General features: G+C 40.8%; 1 protein-coding gene across 1 annotated transcript in view; it reads left to right on the forward strand.

The window, feature by feature from the left end:
- The window catches only part of BMX (BMX non-receptor tyrosine kinase), a 48,110-nt gene extending 24,815 nt beyond the window's left edge, over positions 1 to 23,295 (forward strand). The window contains exons 11-19 of the mRNA XM_082610127.1: positions 399 to 478; positions 3,258 to 3,385; positions 7,087 to 7,161; positions 7,749 to 7,920; positions 12,576 to 12,792; positions 13,679 to 13,743; positions 16,523 to 16,641; positions 19,294 to 19,451; positions 23,109 to 23,295. Coding sequence (XP_082466253.1) covers positions 399 to 478; positions 3,258 to 3,385; positions 7,087 to 7,161; positions 7,749 to 7,920; positions 12,576 to 12,792; positions 13,679 to 13,743; positions 16,523 to 16,641; positions 19,294 to 19,451; positions 23,109 to 23,183 — 1,089 coding nt within the window. The 3' untranslated portion in view covers positions 23,184 to 23,295. The remainder of the gene's footprint in view (positions 1 to 398; positions 479 to 3,257; positions 3,386 to 7,086; positions 7,162 to 7,748; positions 7,921 to 12,575; positions 12,793 to 13,678; positions 13,744 to 16,522; positions 16,642 to 19,293; positions 19,452 to 23,108) is intronic.

Genomic DNA, 23,295 nt, shown 5'->3' on the forward strand with positions numbered 1-23,295 from the left:
AGTTGAGCATAAATTTAATAAATGATTTGTTCTGCGTCTTTGGTTTTCTAAAACCTTCCAAGGGCATGATATGGTGATATGTGATTTTAAATTTTATTTCTGAAAGATTAAAACGTTAGGCTTGCACAAACACAAAACAGGGAAAATTATCAGAGAAGGTTAAAAATTAACTGGAGAGGAAGAGTTGAAGCACACAGGGTAGATCTATAAAGACACTGAGTGAGAGAAGGAGGAAAGCTAAACCAGGGGTCCCTTCTGTGCCAAGTGGTGAGTAATCTGTGCCGTCTATGTTTAAAGTGGATCTAAAAGATCTACTTTCCTACCACCTACCAGGGCAAATCGTTTTCAAGAATAATGAAAGTGTTTTCTGTCCCTTCCACACTCTCCTTCCTATTTAGGGAAAAGAAGGAGCATTTATGGTTAGAAATTCCAGCCAGGCGGGAATGTACACAGTGTCCTTGTTTAGTAAGGCTATGAAGTAAGTATGATGCGGACTTCTTTCATCTTCTTGTGTATGTTCTTTGAATATGCTGGTCATTCAGTCACATTTTGGGATAAGATCCCATCTTTAAGCTCTGGAGTTTGGGATCAGAGTATTTCTGTGGAATGTGACCGTTCGTAGTTGCCTTCCCCCGCCCCACCACGTACTATCAAGAAGCCGTTTTCTGGGCGATTCTCTCCTGCCCATCCCAGACAGCAGCAGAGCGCCCAGTGCATGGTGAGCCTTTAACATTTGTTAAAGGAATCCTGCGTTATTCCCCCTTGAGTCCTCCTAAGCCTAGAAACAGAAAAATAATAGCAATGCTGCCTCTACACTCTTGGCCCTAGCCAACTGCTGAGCTGAGAAACCTACCCCAGTGTCTGGTTTTTAGTAAGTCTTTCCAGTGGGAGCAGGAGGTTGAATCAGTGTAGCTGTATTCCCTGGATGGCTTCTTTCTAGGGTGCTGTCCTGTTGGTGTGGTTAAGAGTTCTGGTGTTAAGCTGCACCTCTGAGTCCAAATCCTGACTCTGCCATTTCAAAACGTTATGACATTAAGCAAGTTTCTTAACTTCTGTGCCTCAACTTCCTCATCTGAAAAGTGGACATAATAACAATGATTATGTTCTATGGATGAAGTGGGTTAATTCACATATTGGATCAGAACAGTGCCTGGCACATAGCACATACTTAATAAAGTAATAGTAATGACTAGCATTGCTGTTGCTGGGAAACAGTAATTCTACCTGCCCCCCCCATGCTTAGGTATATAAGGCCCCACGGTTACCTCAGGCAAGTCACCCTCACCACCATTAGGGTCCCCCTCCAGAGTTTTACAAGCCACTTTCCCATTGGTTGTTAGCCTTTTTGTTCCTTCTAAACATCCTGTGAAGCAAACAGGAAAGCTGTTTTTATTTGCACCATTTTACAAATGAGAGGACTGAGGTTCAAAGAGAGCTTTTTTTTTTTAACAATTGGAGTAAAATTGCTTTACAATGGTGTGTTAGTTTCTGCTGTATAACAAAGTGAATCAGCTATACATATGCATATATCCCCATATCTCCTCCCTCTTGCGTCTCCCTCCCTCCCACCCTCCTTATCCCACCCCTGTAGGTGGTCACAAAGCACCGAGCTGATCTCCCTGTGCTATGCGGCTGCTTCCTACTAGCTATCTATTTTACATTTGGTAGTGTCTATATGTCCATGCCACTCTCAAAGAGAGCTTATAAAGACCATCGTCAAAGATAATAAATGACAGACTTGAAGCCAAGTCTTCAACAGCCAAGTTCATGTTCCCTCAATCATATCCCTGTGTCTATGCTGAAACCACCCAATGTTTTGGAATGAGAATCTGGTCAAATCTCTATTAGGGCCATTTGAAAAAAAACGTCTATGTGTGCGACCCTTTTTTAATGCTTGGATTGACCGACACTGAATGACTGAAGGGCCTTGGTGGTTTCCCCATGTGCCCTGCCTTGTGGTGCATATATGTATTTTTTAAATAATTAAGTGATGAAAAAGTTATTTTGTCGGGGGCATTTGTTTTACAGAGTGCCCACCTCCAACTTGAGATAACAGCAGGTACTGTAAGCATTCGCATGGCATTTTCCAGTGTCAGAAGCCACATTCCCGGTGCACCTCGTGTACTAGCTTGCAAACTTGGATGCTGACTAAAGCCAACCCAGTAAGAAGGGGGAGGAGGCTTGGTTCACTGAATATCAAAAGCTCTGTGGCCCTCAGGGCCTCCAGTTTCAGCCAAACCTGATGTCAGAAGTCCTCTTAGTTAAGCTTCCTGACACCAGATTCATTTTTGAAGGTGGCTAGGTAGAAAAAAAAATCAGCAAATAGATGAGGAATCAAATGAAAAGAATCCCAATGAATGACTACAGAAGCCTTCTTTAATGAAACACCATCATTCGGCTGGAGTGAATGTGATGCTCAGACCAAGAGCCAATGAGCCATATGCAACAAGAAAGCATCCTTTCTCCTTTTTATAACTGTAATTCTAACGAGGCCGACATTACAGCAACAAGAATATATTAACAGCTTCTTATGTGCCAAGCACAGTGCAACTGATATGTACATACTCTCATCTGAACTTTACAACAACTGGATGAGGTAGCTAGCCAGCAACAGAAATGTACTCAAAGCCCAGTTCTTGACCGCTATGCTAGACTCTAAAATCTAAGACAGGCATATCATTCCTGGTTAGCCTAAATCAACGTGCATCAATTCACCACTATTTTCTACACGTAGAGCAACAGAAAAAAAAAAAAAGTTGTATGGGGAAAAGGCACAAGTTCGCATGAGGAATTTAAGGCTATTCCCACCTGCTCTAACCTGTACACTCCACTCCCAAAAGAGCTTCCCATCCACAGCCTAGTGACCTTTGCCTCCCACCTTTTAATCTCCATTACTATCCTAAAAGAGAATTAATGTTCAGAATAATGATCCTGAAAACTGCAGGGCTCTCAATCACCAAAGGAAGATGCCGGCTTTATACTTACTAAAGGAAGAACAGTACAGAAAGGGGGAATTTTATTATAGATGAATTCTGTATGAGCACAAAGGATCCACTGAGCTCAGAGAGGAGCCCTCTTCCATAATTACGGATTATCGTGGACACCTCCAGAAAAACACCAGATGTCAAGACTCAGAAGCCACCTCTGACTTCCCTTTCTAAACTTTGCAAATGCACATAAAATAATGATTTAACCATTATGTAATCAAGCTTCGCTTATTTATTAAAAACATTCTAACATTCTTTCTTCCTTACTAGTGATAAAAAAGGAACCGTCAAACATTACCATGTGCATACAAATGCCGAGAACAAATTGTACCTGGCAGAAAACTACTGTTTTGATTCCATTCCAAAGCTTATTCACTATCATCAACACAATTCAGCAGGTAACTTGGTTCAGTTTTTCTTTTATGGGTCCTTGTTGATAAATATAAATTTTCTTGGATATTACTGACCCTCCTAATACTCTTTTTTTTAAAACTGAAGTATAGTTGATTTACAATGTTTTAGGTGTACAGCACAGTGATTCAGATATATATAATATATATATATTCTTTTCCAGATTCTTTTCCATTATAGGTTATTACAAGATATTGAGTGTAGTTCCCTGTGCTGTACAGTAGGTCCTTTTTGTTTATCTATTTTATATAGAGTCGTGTGTATCTGTTCATCCCAAACTCCTGATTTATCCCTCCCCCCGCTCCTAATACTCTTAATTATATAAGGAATCATGAAAGTAGGGGAAAAATGCTCTCAAGCCCTATGACTGTTGTGATTTTTAACCTACATTTCCTGGAATATAACATTATACACTCTATAATGCCAGGAAAAATGAAGTTGAGTGAGTTCAGTGACTTAGAAGTAGAGATTCTTTTTATAAAAATACTTGCAGGTTTTTTTCTGCCTACAGAAGTAAGATGACTGCAAAATTCAAGCAATATAGAAATGTGCATCATCGGAGAGATAACCTTCATGGACAAGCTGGTGTCTATTTTGACAGAATTTTTTTCTATGCTGACACTAACATTTATTATTCATTATATATATGCATATATATAATATATATGTATGTACACACATTATATGTTTACAGATATGAGATCATTCTATACATACTACTTTTCAGCCTGCTTTCTTTACTCTGCATGTCGTAGAAGTCCTTCCATGCACATGTGTATAGCTCACTCTGATCTGTTTAATGGAAATCTATTGTAGAATTACTCCATAATTCATTCCCCAAAGCGTATACTGATTAGCAGTTGGGTCATATACAATGTTTTCACATAACAATGGCTGCTTCATGCAAACATAGCTCTGTGTACCTGTATGAGTGTCTCTGTAGCCAAATTCCCTAAAAGTGGAATTTGAGATCATGGTTAAGAATGTTTAAAATGCAGACACTGTCAAATGCTATTCAGAAACGCATGCTCCCGCTAACAGCAACACTTCATCCTCACTGGCCCTGGGTGCTGTTACCCTTTTTAAATTTTGCCTAATTGACTGATACAAATAGTATAAAAAATAATACAAAAAATATATAGAAATCCCTTGTAATGGAAGTATTAACTAACCTTATTGTGGCAATCAGTTTGCACTATATACATGTATCAAATCATCACAGTTGTACACCTTACAGTTACCTTATGTTATAAGTCAATAAAATCTCAATAAACCTAAAAAAAAGAAATTAAAATTTAAAAATCCACTCTAAGTGTCTTATCTAGACTAGTTCCACTTACAGGCAGTGACTGGATGCAATTCCAACAGTGAGAAAAAATAAGCTGTGGGATCAGCATCAAACTTGTGCAACTCTACCTGACCTGATCACAGGCATGTAGATGAATCGGTCTTACTCCTGCTGTTGATTTTGGTTTTGATTTGTATTTTTCCATGGTCCCCATTTCTTCAATTGTTTATTTTAACATGTAGCACCTGAAAAATACACTTTGGAAAAGGTATTGTATAAATAGACGTCTCCAGAGGATACACAAGAAATTCCCCAGGGGATTGGAAGAAAATACTAAAATGTTTATTTAGATTTGTTTCTAAAATCTCATTCTCTTAAGTTTTCTATTTGTGAGTATATTTTATGATTCATATATTGTATCAACACAGCAGCAATTATATATACACACATTTTGGAGGAGTGTGTTAATTTTTTTTTTTTTTGCTAATTAAAGGTGCAGGATTTACAAGGGACCACTCATGTAAAAACTAGATAAGTAATAGAGAAAAAAGGAAGGAGAGAAACAAAACATGTGTGATAGCTCCCAGGACCTGGGAAACATCACACATTTAAAGCAAGAAACATACATTTTTTTTAATGAGTTCTTTTGAGCCACTATAAATACTTTGATTATTTTAACCCAGCTTTACCATAACTCCATGTAAACAATTAAAATGACTTGACCGTTAAATGCAATTTAGGAATAAGCTCATTTTTTAAAAAAAAAATTCAAGTAGTTTACTTATCTTGTACCCTTGTGTACTGTTTGGATTTGTTTTTTTTAACCAAATGTATGTGCTGTGTGTATAATACTTAAATATGGGACTATAAAAAGATAGCAAAATACCTGAATAGCCATTTTTCCAAAGAAGATATACAGATGGCCAAAAGACACATGAAAAGATGCTCAAGATCGGTACTCATCAAAGAAATGCAAATCCAAACCACAGTGAGCTATCACCTCACACCTGTCAGAATAGCTACCATCAAAAAGTCCACAAATGGGGCCTCCCTGGTGGCGCAGTGATTGAGAGTCCGCCTGCCGATGCAGGGGATACGGGTTCGTGCCCCGGTCTGGGAGGATCCCATATGCCGCGGAGCGGCTGGGCCCGTGAGCCATGGCCGCTGGGCCTGCGCATCCGGAGCCTGTGCTCCGCAACGGGAGAGGCCACAACAGTGAGAGGCCCGCATACCGCAAAAAAAAAAAAAAAAAAAAAAAAAAAAAAGTCCACAAATAACAAACGTTAATAAGGATGTGCAGAAAAGGGAACCCTAGTACGCTATTGGTGGGAATGTAAATTGGTGCAGCCACTATGGAAAACAGCATGGAGGTTCCTCAAAAAACTAAACATAGCACTGCCGTATGACCCAGCAATCCCACTCCTGGGTATGTATCTGAAGAAAATGAAAACACTAATTTGAAAAGATATATGCACCCCATGTTCATAGCAGCATTATCTACAATAGCCAAGATATGGAAACAACCTAAGTGTCCATCAACAAATGAATGGATAAAGAAGATGTGGTATATGTATATACAATGGCATATTACTCAGCAATAAAAAATAATGAAATTCTGCCATTTGCAACAAGTGGGTAGACCTAGAGGGTTTATGTTTAGTGAAATAAGTCAGACAAAGAAACACAAATACTCTATGTTATCACTTATATGTGGAATATAAAAAGTAAAACGAATGAATATAACTAAACAGAAACATACTTGCAGATAAAGAGAACAAATTAGTGGCTACCAGTGGGGAGAGGGAAGGGGGGAGGGACAAGATAGAGATAGGGGATTAAGAGATACAAACTACTATGTCTAAAATAAATAAGCAACAAGTATATATTGTACAGCACAGGGGAAAAGAGCCATTATTTTGTGATAACTTTAAGTGGAGTATAATCTATAAAAATATTGAATCACTCTGCTGTACACCTGAAACTAATATAATATTGTAAATCAACTATACTTCAATTTAAAAAAAGTTGATAGCTAGCTACAAATGAAATAAAATAATTAAAACCAGAAAAGCTAGCAAAATAAAAATGAGACATTTTTTAAAATAAAAGATTCTATCAAGCAACTAACTTTGATGAGATTTTTTAAAAATCACATAAAGTATTGATAGTTTTACTCTTTGAATTTTTGCTTTACATAGAACTAGTTAGTCAAGTCAAGCAAATTAATATAACTACAGGATGAATAATGTTAGAATGGATTCTCTCTCTGCATGACAACATCATGAACTCTGCTTTTTCAGCTGCTCTAGAGAGAGCATAAGCAGAGGTGTGAACCAATGTAAGGTAATGTGATGTGATATAATGTGATCATGTGATGATCTGAAGCTGATTCCATTGCAGGCATGATCACACGACTCCGCCACCCTGTGTCAACCAAGGCCAACAAGGTTCCCATCTCCGTGTCCTTGGGAAGTGGTATGGACATGCCCTTGGGTTCTTAAACTCCATTTCCTACCATTTTTCATTTTAAATATATATATATGGTTAATTTACTGAAAAAAAAAAAGATGGAAGACAGGGAGGAGATTCCTATTTAGCTTGTGCCACGGAGGGCTTCAGCTCTAATATATTCATTCGTTTTCTTAAACAAACTGAAACCTTTTGTGTCCTCCCAACCTAACTCTGTAATCTCCCCAGCATTACCAAAAAGACTGACCCAGTCATCAGCCTCTAGAACCCCACTGCCTGTCCTTTCTTCTTCTGGGATTCTCTGCCTGCTCAGGGGAGCCAGTTTGCAACCTGGATCACAGTTAAATTTATTTTATAAGAAAATGTAATGATATTTTACTAAGCTAAGGGCACTGAGCACATCTTGACACCGAGTCTTTCCAAGACGCCTCTGGTTGGCAAAGGATTTTAAGTGATCAACTTAAAATTAAAAGGTCTTGCTGTTCTTCATATTGTCAGTGTTAAACTCTCATTGGAGAGGGAATCACTTGGGAAGCTGTTAGCCCCAAAGCCTTCTATTCTCATCCTAAAGAGTGTCTGTCTTGCCTTATTAGGAATGTGGGAACTGAAAAGAGAAGAGATTACCCTGTTGAAGGAGCTGGGAAGTGGCCAGTTTGGAGTGGTCCATCTGGGCAAGTGGAAGGGGCAGTATGATGTTGCTGTTAAGATGATCAAGGAGGGCTCCATGTCAGAAGATGAATTCTTCCAGGAGGCCCAGACCATGATGTAAGTTTCTTCTGAGGAATGGTGGTTTACCCTCACCATGAGGGGACATTCATGCTAACAGATCTGTCTCTAACATTTGCAAGGCCTGAACCAAGAGTCCACATAGCATAGAATATATAATGGAATATTACTCAGTCATAAAAAGGAATGAAATAATATGATTTGCAGCAACATGGATGGACCTAGAGATGATCATACTAAGTGAAGTAAGTCAGAAAGACAAATATCATATGATATCACTTATATGTGGAATCTAAAATATGATGCAAATGAACTTATTTACAAAACAGAAATAGACTCACAGACTTAGAGAACAAACTTATGGTTACCAAAGGGGAGACGTCGGGGGAGGGATAGATTAGGACTTCGGGATTAACATCTACACACCACTATATATACGATAGATAACCAACAAGGACCTACTGTACAGCACAGGGAACTGTATTCAATATCTTGTAATAACCTATAATGGAAAAGACTGTGAAAAAGAGTGTGTGTGTTTCTGTGTGTGTATCTGAATCACTTTGCTGTGCACCTGAAACTAACACAACATCGTAAATCAACTATACTTTAAAAATGCACCATTTTTCAACAGGAAAAAAAGAATCCACAGATCATAGATACAAATATTTAGAAGTTATAAATCAATTTAACACACCATTACTCAAAATTGATTCTATGCGTCTCCTTTGACAAGTATACCTTCACAACAACCTGAAAGGTCGTATTCACATTTAGAATTCTCAAGGCTCTTTAGAGAACTCAGCCTCTGGACCATGTTCCCCCCAACAAAAACTCCACCCCTCCCCTTTCTCTTCCCACCCCCAGCCCCATCCTGTACTCAGTGCCTATGTGCAGACATAGCATTCAGTACATCCGAGCTCCCTCTGTGTCTCCCACAAGCAACTATCTCAGCTAGGGGTAGGCACACCAATAGCATGGTTCACTCTTGGGGAGATAGACCAGGAAGAGTCTGCAAAGGTCCTGGAAGAGGCCTCAGTACTATGTGGGCAGGGGATTCCAGAGTCCTGGTACCCCAAGAGTGATAAAGAGATACACTGCTTCTGAGTGGACATGTCTCCTTAGCCCTCTGGCCTCTTTGTCCTGTGGGGAGGTATGCAGTGGAATGAGGAACAGAGTGGGGCCCTGTAAAGCACATGCCCAAGGGCACGAGCTCCTAGTGGCCAGGACTAAGGCACTACTGAAAACTAACGCCCTACAGACAATATCCCAACACAGTGTGGTAAAAATCCTTTTCTCACCCTACTTCTTTCCTCATCTGATAAATGAAGATACGCTTCCTAACGGGCCTCAGCTCCAAGCGCAGCTCTCAACTCTTGGCAATTCATATGTGTTCTCTCTGTCTCTCTCTCTGTCTCTCTCTGTCTCTCTGTCTCTGTCTCTCTGTCTCTCTGTCTCTGTCTCTGTCTCTGTCTCTCTGTCTCTCTGTCTCTCTCTCTCTCGCTCTCTCTCTCTCATGTATGTAAGTACAAAGAACTCTTTTAATGGTTATACCTCTTGTCAACATGGTGAATCAGACTTTGAAGGGTGACCAACCATCCATTTTTGCCTGGGACTTTCCTGGTTTCAGCACTGAAAGTCCCACATCCTGGGAAACCCCTCAGTCCCGGGCAAACTGGTCATCCTGATGACCAGTGAGCTGGTCATCCTACTCTAAGGAACCAATCAGCATGGTATGAGAAACAATGCTATAGCAGGCCTTTGGTCAAAGACACTTGAAACCATAAAGCCTAGCCTGCTACAGAGGAATAACATTTTTAAAAAATTTACTTAAACACTTATATACAGTGTTTACAGGCATCTCTCTGAGTGCTTTATAAACATTAATGCATTCAATCTTCATAAGAAGGCTATGAGGGATGTACCATTGTTGTCTTTGGTAGGAAAACACTGTTGTGTTTGGCAGGAAACTAAAGCACAGAAATGTTAAATAACTAGCCCAAGGTCATCGAGCTAGTAAAAGTAGCAGAGCAGAAATGCAAACCCGGCAGACCTTCCACTGTCCATTTCCTTAGTCATTCTTTTATGAAGGCCAAAGGTACCCGGAGAGTCAGAATAACCACTTTTACTGCAATTGCCGAATTGTTTGGAAGCAGAGGTACTATGCAAACAGAAGCCTTTGGCTGGGGCTGGCTTCACAGGCACACAACCTGCACAGTGTCGAGGGCTCCTGCACTTAGAAGGGCTCCGCGCTTGGTTTAATGCTGTGCTGTCACCATTGAAATTCTTAATAATTCTTACACAAGGATCCCTGCATTTTCACTTTGCACTGATCCCTGCAAATTATGTAGTTCATCCTGTCTCTGGCAATTGTACTGTCATAAAACTGGGGAAGGGGTCCTTGATGTCAGAACAGAAAAATCCGACAGAAACTCCCTTAGGGTCATGGTGTAACCCCTGTGTCATGGTGTAACTTTAAAAGATACTTTTTGCTATTAGAGAGCTGGTAATCCTACAGAATCCTAAAAAGTCATTAACAAATCACCTAGTCATAGAGAAAGAGTCCAAACTGTATCATCAGAGGAAACTGTTAAATCTCAAATGTAATGGTCAAACGGAGGCCTGAAATGTGGGAGGTGTCAATTGACATGGTATTCCTCCTACCATGTGCCCGCTGGGCAGTGACTGAATTTGCTCAAGTAACACCTTTTATTGGGTGATAGACCTTGGTCCCACCACAAGCCTTCCCTTTGAAGGGAGCAATGCAGGTCCCTAAAACTGCTCAAATATGCATAACCCAGCCTTGAGTAACATGATAACGCATGTCCCTATAGTTAAACTAAGGAGGAAGAAAATAACTAAATATTTAATGAATCCTCATCTGTTAAAAAAATTGTCAAGTTGACATGTTAAATTTACTTTACACATCTGAGCATTAAAGAATCATCCTGTAATGCTCATCATCATTAATTTTTAGAGAAATGCAAATTAAAACTATGAAGTACCACCCCACACGAGTCAGAATGGCCATTACCAAAAAAATCTACAAATAACAAATGCTGGAGAGGGTGTGGAGAAAAGGGAACCCTCCTACACTGTTGGTGGGAATGTAAATTGGTGCAGCCACTATGGAAAACAGTAGGCAGGTTCCTCAAAAAACTAAAATTAGAGCTACCGTATGACGCTGCAATCCCACTCCTGGGCGTATACCCAGACAAAACTATAATTTGAAAAGATACATGCACCTCTATGTTCATAGCAGTACTATTTTTTTATTGGAGTATAGTTGCTTTACAATGTTGTCTTAGTTTCTGCTGTACAGCAAAGTGTATCAGTTATACATATACATATATTCCCTCCTTTTTAGATTTCCTTCCAACTTAGGTCACCACAAAGCACTGAGTAGGAGTTCCCTGTGCTATACAGTAGGTTCTCATTAGTTACCTATTTTATATACAGTAGTGTATATATGTCAGTCCCAATCTCCCAATTCATCCCACCCCCCCCTTCCCCCCTTGGAAACCATAAGTTTGTTTTCTACATCTGTGACTCTATTTCTGCTTTGCAAATAAGTTCATCTATAGCAGCACTATTCACAGTAGCCAAGACATGGAAGCAACCTAAGTGTCCATTGACTGATGAATGGATAAAGAAGAAGTGGCACATATATACAACGGAATACTACTCAGCCATAAAAAAAGAATGAAATAATGCCATTTGCAGCAACATGGATGGCCCTAGAGATTATCATACTAAGTGAAGTCAGACAAAGAAAGACAAATACCATGTGATATCACTTATACGTGGAATCTAAACTATGACACAAATGAACTTATCTACAAGACAGAAACAGACTCACAGACATAGAGAAAAGACTTGTGGTTGCTAAGGGGAAGTGGGGTGGGAGAGGGATGGATTGGGAGTTTGGGGTTAGCAGATGCACATTATTCTATATAGGATGGATAAACCACAAGGACCTACTGTAGAGCACAGGGAATTATATTCAATATCCTGTGATAAACCATAATGGGAAAGAAAACACAGAAGCACCCTGTAACTGGATACGAATAGATCAATTACATAAGGACTAGTTGGGGAACGTCATAATAGCTGTCATGACCTACTAGAAGTGCTATGTCATGTGGTTAGTATTTTCTAAGTTCATCATCAAAAAAATAATGTCACGATAATGCAAAATGAAATTCGTTTAAAAAGAAAGGAAAATCAGAACTAATCTCACTTCTCTAACATGGAAACTACTTTCATTTTACCTACGCCCTTCATATTCTAGTTTTTTTTCATGAAATGTTTAGACATGAAAGTTGGATGCTTTAACATGGAAGTGACTTCTCCTAGGGTATAGCTTCCTCCAAATCAGCCACGGAAGTTCTCAAGATGCCACAGACTAAGCAGGATTTCTGAGGCAACAGACCACTGCTTCCCTGATTCTCTGTAGGAAAGTTGGACAAGCACCCAGAGCAGCTTAACGGCTGCTGGGGCTGTCAATATCCAAAAGGAGGCAGCATTGTTCTGCTTCCAAAGGCTAATGCTCCCAGAATCAGACTCTTCCTCCGTTCCAGTAGAAGGGGGGGAAATTAAAACACACAAAAATCTGACAGTGATTCTTTTTCAGGACACCTGGAAAATGGAGTATGGAAATTCAGTACTGAACTTTGAACATCTGTTGTTTCCAGGAAACTCAACCATCCCAAGCTGGTGAAATTCTACGGAGTGTGTTCAAAGAGATACCCTATATACATAGTGACTGAATATATAACCAATGGCTGCTTGCTGAGTTACCTGAAGAGTCATGGGAAAAGACTTGAGCCCTCCCAGCTCTTAGAAATGTGCTATGATGTTTGTGAAGGCATGGCCTTCTTAGAGAGCCAGCAGTTCATACACCGGGACTTGGTAAGGAAAGAAAGCGATCCCCAGCTCCCTCCTGCAGCGACGGGGCCATTGGGAGGGACGGCAAGGAGGGCATCTTCACTTATACTTTGCTCACTTGTGACGTGCTTAAGCGCATGACATTTTCGTAATCAAAATCACAATTTCACAATAAAATACTTGAAGTATAGAAAGAGTAGAAGTGGTCATCAAGATCTATGTAGTTAGGTTGTGGTATAAAGGAAAACAGATGGAAAGGAAAGACTTTGGTCGCTTTAGTGTTTCCCAGAACCATTTAACCCAAGGTTACCTTTACTCCAGGAAGGGTTTAGTGCTAAAGGAGCTGTTCAGTACGATAACCAAAAATGCAAGAAATGAAATTTGTGTGTGTCTTTGGGTCAGGGTGGGCATGGAGAGTGTTCTGCTTGGTTTGCACTGGTATTGATTGATCTTTAAGATTTTCTTGTGCTGAACAGCAAACCTGCCATGCACACTGGGCCAGTGTATTTGGGGTCCTCAGTGCGGCAGTTATGCCTTCAAAGAGCCTGTTAATGCACAGTGCCCTAGCAGTGTGGAGAGGGAACCCCTAGACATGATTTTTCCCTTCTCATTGATGAGCTCATGTTCTATGTTTAATGTCTAATACCTTTCATGCTGTTTGACAAGGATGGATGCTTGAGGCAAAATACTTATGGGAGCACATTTTCATTCTGAAAAATTGAAAATTGCGAAGGAAAAAAGACAACTCCTATACTCTAGATATTTCCTTTGAAATATAGCATTCGGGGTTGTGATAGGCAATCTTAGATTTTGCTGAGAATTCTGCCAAAGAAAAGGAAAATGTCTGATTTTGATGTCAGGGGGTTCTTGGTCATCTTTACTACTTGGTAATTTTGTTTTCCCTCTAAAGGCTGCTCGGAACTGCTTGGTGGACAGTGATCTCTCTGTGAAGGTTTCTGACTTTGGGATGACAAGGTAAGCCAATTCCAAAAGGGCAACCAATGCAAGAGGGATTTCCATTCACATCAAAATGGGGATATAGAACCTGCTCTGAATCAGGGGCTTAGAAACCGGAATCCCCTCCCCCACTCTACCTCTGCCCACCTCATTTCTCCACCTATAAGATGGGACTGTTCTTCAGAAACTGCCCCAAGTCCTTTTTAGTTCTTTCAACACCTTGATAAATATTTTCTAAACTTAAGAATTCCATGAAAATCTTAAATATTCAAATATAACATGTTACAGCCAGAAAAAAAACCCCAGAAAAGTTTTAAAAGCCTTGATTGAGTGAGTGTGTGTGTGTATTATGGCTCCTTTACCCCTTCTGGTTGTTTCCTCTTAATACTATATGTTCAAATGGACAGAGCATTAACACTAGGAAAATTTTTCTTGTCATTTTATTAGATTTCCTGTATCATCAGGTAAGGCAGTAGACTGAGATTCTCTTGGTGAGCATTCTAGCAACACTTCAGGATTTGAGAAATTAGTTTGAGTATGATAGCAGTTTAATAAGAGTCTTCCATTTCCTGAATTCTGAATCCTTACACTATGTAAGCCTCAGAGTCAATTTTCATGGTTTTACATAGGAAATGAAGACATACATGGTAGCCTTTCCATTCAACAAACATTTATTGAGTGCCTACTAAATGCCTAGGCCTTATGAGAGATACTGAAATGTATGGGATAGTCCCTGCCCTCAAACTGCCCATGGTTTAGTCTACAGGGTAAGTAGATGTCCCTGCCATTGAGACAAAATACAGCTATAAAGTTGTGCCCACTCAACATAAACTCATGTCATTCTGAGGAGAGATAACGCAGTTTCAAAGTGATCTGAAGAAGTGACAAAAGCCAGCTCTATGTTTAGCCAGCACGACCCTAAAACACCATAGGAAGATCTATTTTTTTTTTTTAAGTCTTCTCCAAATTTCATTACGAGAAGCTGCTCCTCTTCTGGGACCCCTCAGTATTGGCAGGGTGTCCCTTTAGCTGTGTGCTCCCTGCCACCCTCCTCCGACCATGCACTTGCTCTCCTACGCCCACACTCTGAATGTGTAGCTTGCTCTAAATAAGGGATCCTGAAGGCCATGCAACAGGCCCTGTTGGTCATGAAGCTCTGGGGTCACATTTGTCAGATGCCTGTGATTGAACTTGGTCCTGATGATTTGAAGGAAGGTTTAGGTCGTTAGCAGAGCCCAGTCAGGGGTGTCAGGGTTGTTTCTGAGTGTCTGGTGGTGTCTGAGGAGCTGAGGGGGCTTGGGAGGGAAGTATGGAAGGTGCTATATGTAATCTTATGGAAGCATTATTTATTATTACTATTATTACTATTTCCCAGAATGATCTGCCACACCAGCTTTTTCAGCTATTTTAAAGTATAATGAACATCTCTAACACATTTTTGTGTGTGAAGTTTTCCTATAAATTATATCCAAAGTTTCAGTCTCCACCATTTTCATTTTTCTATTTTCTTGAGTTAGTAGTCATTATTTATGTGTTTTTTTTGTGGGCTTCTCCTTGATTAATTGTACAAATAATATATGCGTATTGTAAGAAATATAGCAATAGTGTATAAAGCAAAAAGTAGAATCTACCCCCCCACACCCATTCCCCTTATTTTCAGCACTAGGGGTAACTATGGCTGCTGACACATTTGGTGGATGTCCTTTCAAACCTGATTCCTAAGTGTACCCAATCATATACACAAATATGGACATTTACTGTTTGTCCCCACAAAAATGGAATCACATTACCTATACATGCTTTTGCACTAACCATAAACCATAGCCATCTTTTGATTTTGGTCAGTGTAGAGTGATCTCTTTTTTCATGGCTGCATACTATTCTATTAATGTGCCATATTATATTTAATCACTCCTCAGCCTGGGGACATTGAGGTTGATTGCATTTTTATCATTATTATAAACAAAAGTGTACTGCATATCTTGAGCATATATTTTTATGGTCTTGATAACTTCATAGGATATTACTGCTGTCCATCATTGTTTACAATAGCAAAAGATTAGAAGTAACTTACACGGTTAAACAAATTACGTTAATCCGTAAGAAGGAAGACTAATCAGCCATTAAACATGATGCTGTAGAAGAGAATGTAACCATGGGGAAAATGTTCTTGATATGCCCTTAAAGGAAAAATAAAAGCAAACCTCAATACAACAGAAACCCAATTTTGTTCAAAGTATATATAGAAAAAAAGATTGGAAAGTACAAGCAAAAATGTATCTTGAGGGGCTTCCCTGGCGGTGCAGTGGTTAGAGTCCACCTGCCGATGCAGGGGACACGGGTTCGTGCCCCGGTCCGGGAGGATCCCACATGCCGCGGAGCGCCTGGGCCCGTGAGCCATGGCCGCTGAGCCTGCGCGTCCGGAGCCTGTGCTCCGCAACGGGAGAGGCCACAACAGTGAGAGGCCTGCGTACCGCAAAAAAAAAAAAAAAAAAAAAAAAAAAAGTATCTTGAGTGGTAGCATGACAGGGTATCTTTGGGGTGGGATTCGCAGTGATTTTACTTTTACTTGTTTGTGTTTCTTTCTATTCACCAAATATTTTGCATTCAGATTTTGGTATTTTCAAAGTTAGAGATCATTTTTTTAAAATGCTTACAAATCATAAGCAGCCTCTAGCTAAGCTCACACACTGAAAGGAAGCAAAAGATCCGGAAAACCAAGGCCCTCAGCTGAGACCGGACGGCTGCATGTCCTGCATACTTGGCTGAAGGGCTGTGATGTTGTTTCCCTCTGCAGGTATGTTCTTGATGACCAGTATGTCAGTTCGGTAGGAACAAAGTTTCCCGTCAAGTGGTCAGCCCCAGAGGTGTTTCACTACTTCAAATACAGCAGCAAGTCAGACGTATGGGCGTTCGGTAAGAATGTGGCCACGTGGGACCCAGCCCCATTGCATAAGCTGGCTTCCACAACAGGAAACCACAAGAGCAGCAACATCCATTTTCAGCAAAAGCTCTGAGCACTTACAAAATTATATGGCCAGAGACAAGCAAGGGATTGAAGAAGATGATGGTGACCCTTTCTTGTGTTGGTGTTAGGATGTCTGCCACGTATTGTATAATTGGCATCCTGCTAGCACCTTCTCATAAAATCAAAAGGGATAAAAGCTTTCCCACTGAAGACTGCAGTTTTCAAAAAGGAGTCACCGAAAACTAAAACCCAGTTTGCATGAGGTACAAAACGTTGAAGGGCTTAAAAAGAAGTCATCGACCTTCTGCACGGAAGCGGAGTGATAATCATTCCCTTCTGAATTGACCAATTTGGGGGACATGCCTGGTGTAAATACCAAACATGACTCAGCACTTTCTTTGGCCCATCCCAACTTCAACTAGTGTCCTTGTTAAAATTCATCATTTAGGTCAGGGGTCAGCAGACAATGGCACAGGACCAATTCCAGTGGCCTGTTTCTGTAAGGAAAGTTTGGAGCACAGCCATGTCCTTTGTACATATGGTTTATGTATTGTCTGTGGTTGCTTTTGTGCTTGCAACAGCAGCTGCCGCAGAGGCTGCATGACCCTCAAAGCCTAGAAAACGTACTTTGTGGCCCTTTATAGAAAGAGGATGGTGACCCCTATTTTATTGAAAGATCTATATTGAAATTTAGTAAATGTAATTAGAAAACAGAGACAATTCTTAAATTGTGATTCTGTAGATTTTCTGGTATTTTTCTACATTGGGAGGGATGTCAGGCTTGTTTAAAATCACTGTCAGATGAGCCCAGGATATTCCAAATTATCATAAGGCTATGGAATCTATTAAATACAACTGAGAACTATTTCATGCCTGTCTTAGTCCATAAGCACAATTTGACTTTCTACATGACTGCCTGAAGAAAGGAAAATGTAGTTAGCTGTTTATTTTTCTATGTGACAATTGTTAAAAATAATTATTCCTTTTGTAAAATTGGTATTGTTCATTGTAAAAAAAAATAATAATCCAATGTATACAGAAAAAGGAAAAACCACAGAGAGCATTTTGGTGAATACTTGATGTCATTTTGTGCTGATGAACTTGTCAGAATTAGTTTCAATCTCTTTGTGTCAATTGATATCTCTCTTATGAGAGATATTTTTAAAAATCGGTATCCTTACTCAATAGTCACAGCTGGGTTTTGACCAAAAAATTGCATTACCCAGGTCGACTGCTTACCTTATGTGCCAGAATTTGGCTCCAAATATTTTCTGGCTGTTTCCAAGAACTAAATTCATTCTCAAATAATTTGTCCCCAGTGAAGATACTCAAAATAAACCAGGACCTCTGAAAGCAATTCTCAAAGAGGAGTCCCACAGATATTTTAAGCAATGATATTATCCTTGAGCTAAGTGGTTAGCCTTCCAAAGAGACAATTGTGAAAGGGGCAACACGTTTTTGGATGGTTGTTTTAGAATATTTGTTTAAAAAAAACACACAGCCACCATAACTTGTAACACTGCCTTACTGTAAATACTTTACTAAAAATCTGTAGCCCTAAAAGTCAAAGAAGTTTTGAAGTTAGTACTTCAGTTATGGTTCTAGAACAATTTTCTCCCTTCTTACATATTTCTAGTTTTCCAAGCTTTTGAAGCTGGCTGAGTGCTGGAATTCTCTGGCTTGGCCAGTACAACATCACAATGGCCACCATTTAGAGAGCATTTAAAATGTCTCCAGGGCCCTTCTAAATGCTCCGCGCGTTTTATCCTATTCAATCCTCACGACAACTCTGTGATGTGCAGATATCCGCATATTACAGAAGGCAAGCAGAGCTGAGAAGGGCTAAGAAAGTTGCCCAGCCTGTAAGTGGCAAACCTGGGCCTCAGAAGGCACGTCTGACTGGCCCCAAATGCAACCCTCTTGACCACCATGACCAGAACTCGGTTTCTTAACCCGGTGTCCACCATACTCTGGATACTTCCAGAAAATACCCTGTGAACTTCCAGAAAAGGAGCCCGAAAATGCTGTGCGTTCACTTCCCCGAGGAAAAGCTAATGATTTTAATCAGATCCTTGAAAGGACACCTGACCCACAAAGTATTCTAGAACACTGTGGCAATAGAAAAGGAGGAACGTTGCCCATGATTTTATCTTAAATTTCCACCAAAAGGTAATTTGATGGTGCAATGAAATTGTTGCCAAGGCAGAGAGAAAGGGCGAGGGCTCGCATCCATTACTCCTAAGGGCTGGAGCTGGGGGTTGTCACTGTGGGTTGGACCAGGCCTCAGCCGCCTCTCTGAAGCAGCCCAAGGGCCTTGACCCCAGGGAGCTCCCCCTGCAGCTGCCCTGGCCGGTTCCCCGGTTCCCGGCAAGAATGGGCATCCGGGTCTCAGGGAACAGGGAGAAGAGAGCCTGGGCTCCGGAAGCTATGGTCCAGGCCCGCTCTCCCTACCCCGTCCTCCATGCTTGGACTCATCCCCCAGGGATCCCGGCTCTGACCCAGAGCCTTCCTGACCTGGCGTGTGAAGCTCGTTCGACAAACTGTACCTTTTGACGCTGGCTCTCTCTCCTCTGTCCGCCGCCGCCCTCCCCGTGGTGCAGGGATCCTGATGTGGGAAGTGTTCAGCCTGGGGAAGCAGCCCTATGACTTGTACGACAACTCGCAGGTGGTCGTGAAGGTCTCCCAGGGCCACCGGCTCTACCGGCCCCAGCTGGCGGGGGACACCGTCTACGAGGTCATGCACAGCTGCTGGCATGAGGCGAGTGCTCCACTGGGGGGAGCGGGCAGGGCGCCGGGCGCATCCGGGCCGTGGCTACGTCACAGCCGGAAGAAGCGTTTTTGAGGCGGGGACGGGGGGTGGGGGCTGGGGGGGCTGCCGGGGGGGGGGCGGGGGGCTGCCTTCAGGTGTTTGTGATCTGAAACAGCACTGTAGGCGCCAACAACTTAACAAACAACTTATATCAGCAGTGTTCTAAGGACTTTACGAATATTAACTCATTTATTCAACAGGAAACACACTATGAGTAGGTACTCTTATCATGGCTAAACGAACAGAAGTGGAAACAGAGACCCAGAGAGGTTAAGTGACTCGCCCAAGCTCACACAGCTAGTAAGAGGCAGGCTGGCTAGTGTCAGAGGCCCTGTTCTCAACCACAACACTTGAGGGTCTCTCCTCAAGGAGAAAACGTGTAACAGAGAACAAATAACACGTGTAGAGAGCACAGAATGGACACCAGTCTGTTCTCCCTTCCCCTGTCTCCCAAGTGCTGAATAAAAGCCTTCCATGCAGGGAGAGAATAAGAGTATCTTTTTTTGTGGGACTGAAAACAGCAAGTAGCTTATAATTATATGTGCAAATTAGAAACATAGACAAGTAAGTACAGGAAGAGCTCAGAGGACAGGGAGCCCAGCTTCCCGAACGCATCGTTATCTGAGCCAGGTCTGGAAAGTTCTACAGAGCTTCCCCAACTATGTGGGTGGAGACACAGTTCAAGGGTGTCCAGGTGAGAGCGACCAGCACAAGCACAGGTGGGGAGGCAGGAATGAGCACTGCGTGCTTGGCTGGAGCTGTGGTTGGAAGGGCTGGAAATGAGTTTGGAAGAGTACGTCTGGTCCGGATTCTGTAGCCTGAATGACAAGGAGAGGAGAGTGAGTTTGGCTTTCTATAGGCAACACGGACCCCTGAAGACATTTGCGAGTGATGTGAGAATAGGAGACTTCTAAGAACATTTATCTAAGAGCCTGCAGCCCATAGCCATTATACGGCGTGGCCTCATTGACAAACGGGCCTAATGCTGCCGTCATGCGTTCACGCATTCATTCATTCACTCGTAAAAGACAGATCAGTGTCGTGGTTAAGCATGTGGACTCTGGAGCCAGAATGCTAGCTCTGGGTTGAATGCTAGCTGTGGGACCTTGCATAAGCCTCCTAACATCTCTGTGCTTCACTATAAAACAGTACTTAACTGATAGGATTATTGTGTGGATTGAATGAGTTAATATTATAAAGTCCTTAGGACAGTACCTGGTGTAAGTGCTCTAAGTGGTTGTCGTTGTTGTTACATATTAATAGACCAGCTGGTGCACCAGGCACTATGCGGGTGCTAGGAATAAATGACTGCACAGGATTTAAAGAGTTCCTCAGAGATCTTGTGTTGGAACCTAGAATTCCACTTTGGAAGAGTTACTGACTGCATCATGTAACATTTTATCTTTTAGCTTAAATTCTTCTTGGAATATGGGCACTTGGTGGCTTCCCACCCAATGTCACTTGAAATACTATCTAAGGCTCCCCCACTATTTTTTACCCCAAATGTAAAGGGGCTGAGAGCCTTAGGCGGCACTAGAGGGTCAGACTGGGTCAGAGGAGGGTTAGAGACCTGGCACTGCCCACAACCAGGCATACTCACTGCTGTCACCTGGCCGATGGAGAAGGGGAGCAGACAAGGGTGTTTGAGGTGAAGCTGGGACCCTTCCTGGCCCTCCCCACTCCAGCTCCTGGGAATGTGCCTGCACCATCAGAGGGACAGGGGGCCCTGAACAGGAAGGAACCGCCTTCTTCCTACAGTTGGTCCGTAAAAGTGTGAGAATTGGGGCAGAATCCATTGAGGGGGGTTTGCACGGGGGCAGTCCCCAGCTGAAGGTTCTGCTTATAGTGAGTGTTTTGTACAGTTTAGTCTCCCTTCTTTTTGATATTTTATTTCACAATTTTGGGGAGAAAATTCACAATTTTCATTAGATTCCAGTTTAGCTTTCCCGTATTTCTTTGTACAAAAGTGAACATGTATGCATAGGTGTGTGGTTTTGTTTCCCTTTCTTTCTTACCAAAAAAAAAAAAAAAAAAGAGTATACAAATTCCTCTCCACAGGCATTGGCCCTCTAGCAACACAGACCATTGCTAAGCTTCTGAATTCCTGCCACTCTGATAGATGAGAAATGGCATTTTAGTGCAGCTTTCCTAGGTACATCTTTCATTATGAGTGAGGCATATTTTGAAGAGCATTTGTATATCTTTCTGAGAATTATATGTCATGTCTTTTCCCTTTTTCTATAAGGTTTTTGTTCCTCCCACCTCAATTTTAAAGATCCCTTTATAAATTCAGGAGATTAATACTGTATCTCTGACATAAATTGTAATTATTTTCTCCCAGTTTGTCACTTATCTTTGATTTAATTTATGATGGTTTTTTGCCATGCAAAACTTTCTTTAAAAAAATACAGTTGACTACATCATTATTTGCTTTTTTTGCTTCTGGAAACTGAGTTATAGTTAGATAGGCTTTCCCACACCCAGATTGCAAAGGTGTTCAGTCAGATTTTCCTCTAGTACTTTCATGGTTTCATTCTTTTACACTTAAGTGTCTGATCTAATCTGTTTTGGTATATGGAATAAAAAGTATGGATCCAAAGATTTTGTTTTCTAAATGACTACTCAGTTTTTGAGGCACCATTTATTAAAAGACTATGTTATCCCCAGCAATAAGATTCTATCGAATGGTGTCAAAATACCCAGTAACAGGATAGTAAATTTCCATATGTATTTGGCTTCATTTTGGGACTTTCTCTTCTGTTCTCTGGTCTCTATTTATGTGTTAGCACTGCATTGTTTCAATTACAGAGACTTTATAACACTTTTTTTAATGTCTAATTTTTTTGATTAATTTTTATTGGAGTATAGTGATTTACAATGTTGTATTAGTTTCTGCTGTATTTAACATGTTTTAATACTAGGTAGGCTAGCACCCCCTCATTGCTCATCTTTCTTTATAGTTTTCTTAGCTATTTTACATATTTAAAAATCCACAAACTAGATAATCAATTTGTTCAGCTTGAAACCAGCTTGTTCATATTTTAGAGGAGACTATATTTGGTTTGTATTTTAACTCAGGAAATTGACCATCTTTATGGTATTGGTGTGTCCTATTCAAGGACAAGCAATGTTTTCTTCTATGTGTTCAAGTCTACGTTTGTATTTTTCAGCAGCATTTTAAAGTTTTCCTCATTTGTGGGGGGGACATTTTTGTTTGTATTTTATTGAGGTGTCATTGCTATTGTAAATGGGGTTTTCTCTTCCAGTACATCTTCTAACTGGTTATTGTACACGTATAGGAAGGCTATTGGTTTTGTAAGTTAATTTTATATACTGCTCTCCTGGTGAATTCCTTTATTATTTGGGTTGGTTCTATCATTAATTCTCTTGGTTTTCCAAGGTCTGCAGTCGTATCTTATGCAGATAAAGATACTTTTTCTTCCCCAATTCTTAGGGCTCTAATTGTTTTCTCTTTAGAAGAAATGTCTATAGTGTTTCCACATTGTAAAAGTTGCTAGTTTTAGGACTGAGGTATAAATATTTTACATAGTTTATTTTTAATCATAACCCTCATAAACTAAACCATTGGGTTTTTCTTTTATTTAGCTTCCAGAAAAGCGGCCCACATTTCAGCAACTCCTATCTTCCATTGAACCACTTCGGGAAAAAGACAAACCTTGAAGAAGAAATGAGAAGTTCTGATGAGAATGAGTGTAAATGTTGGCCAACATTTTCATTCTTTTTAGGGGATGTAGCAAAGCACAGACATTGTAATTTAGCTAGTTCTTCTTAA

The sequence above is a fragment of the Mesoplodon mirus genome (assembly GCF_964341445.2).
Source record: "Mesoplodon mirus genome assembly, chromosome: X".
Classification (NCBI taxonomy): domain Eukaryota; kingdom Metazoa; phylum Chordata; class Mammalia; order Artiodactyla; family Ziphiidae; genus Mesoplodon; species Mesoplodon mirus.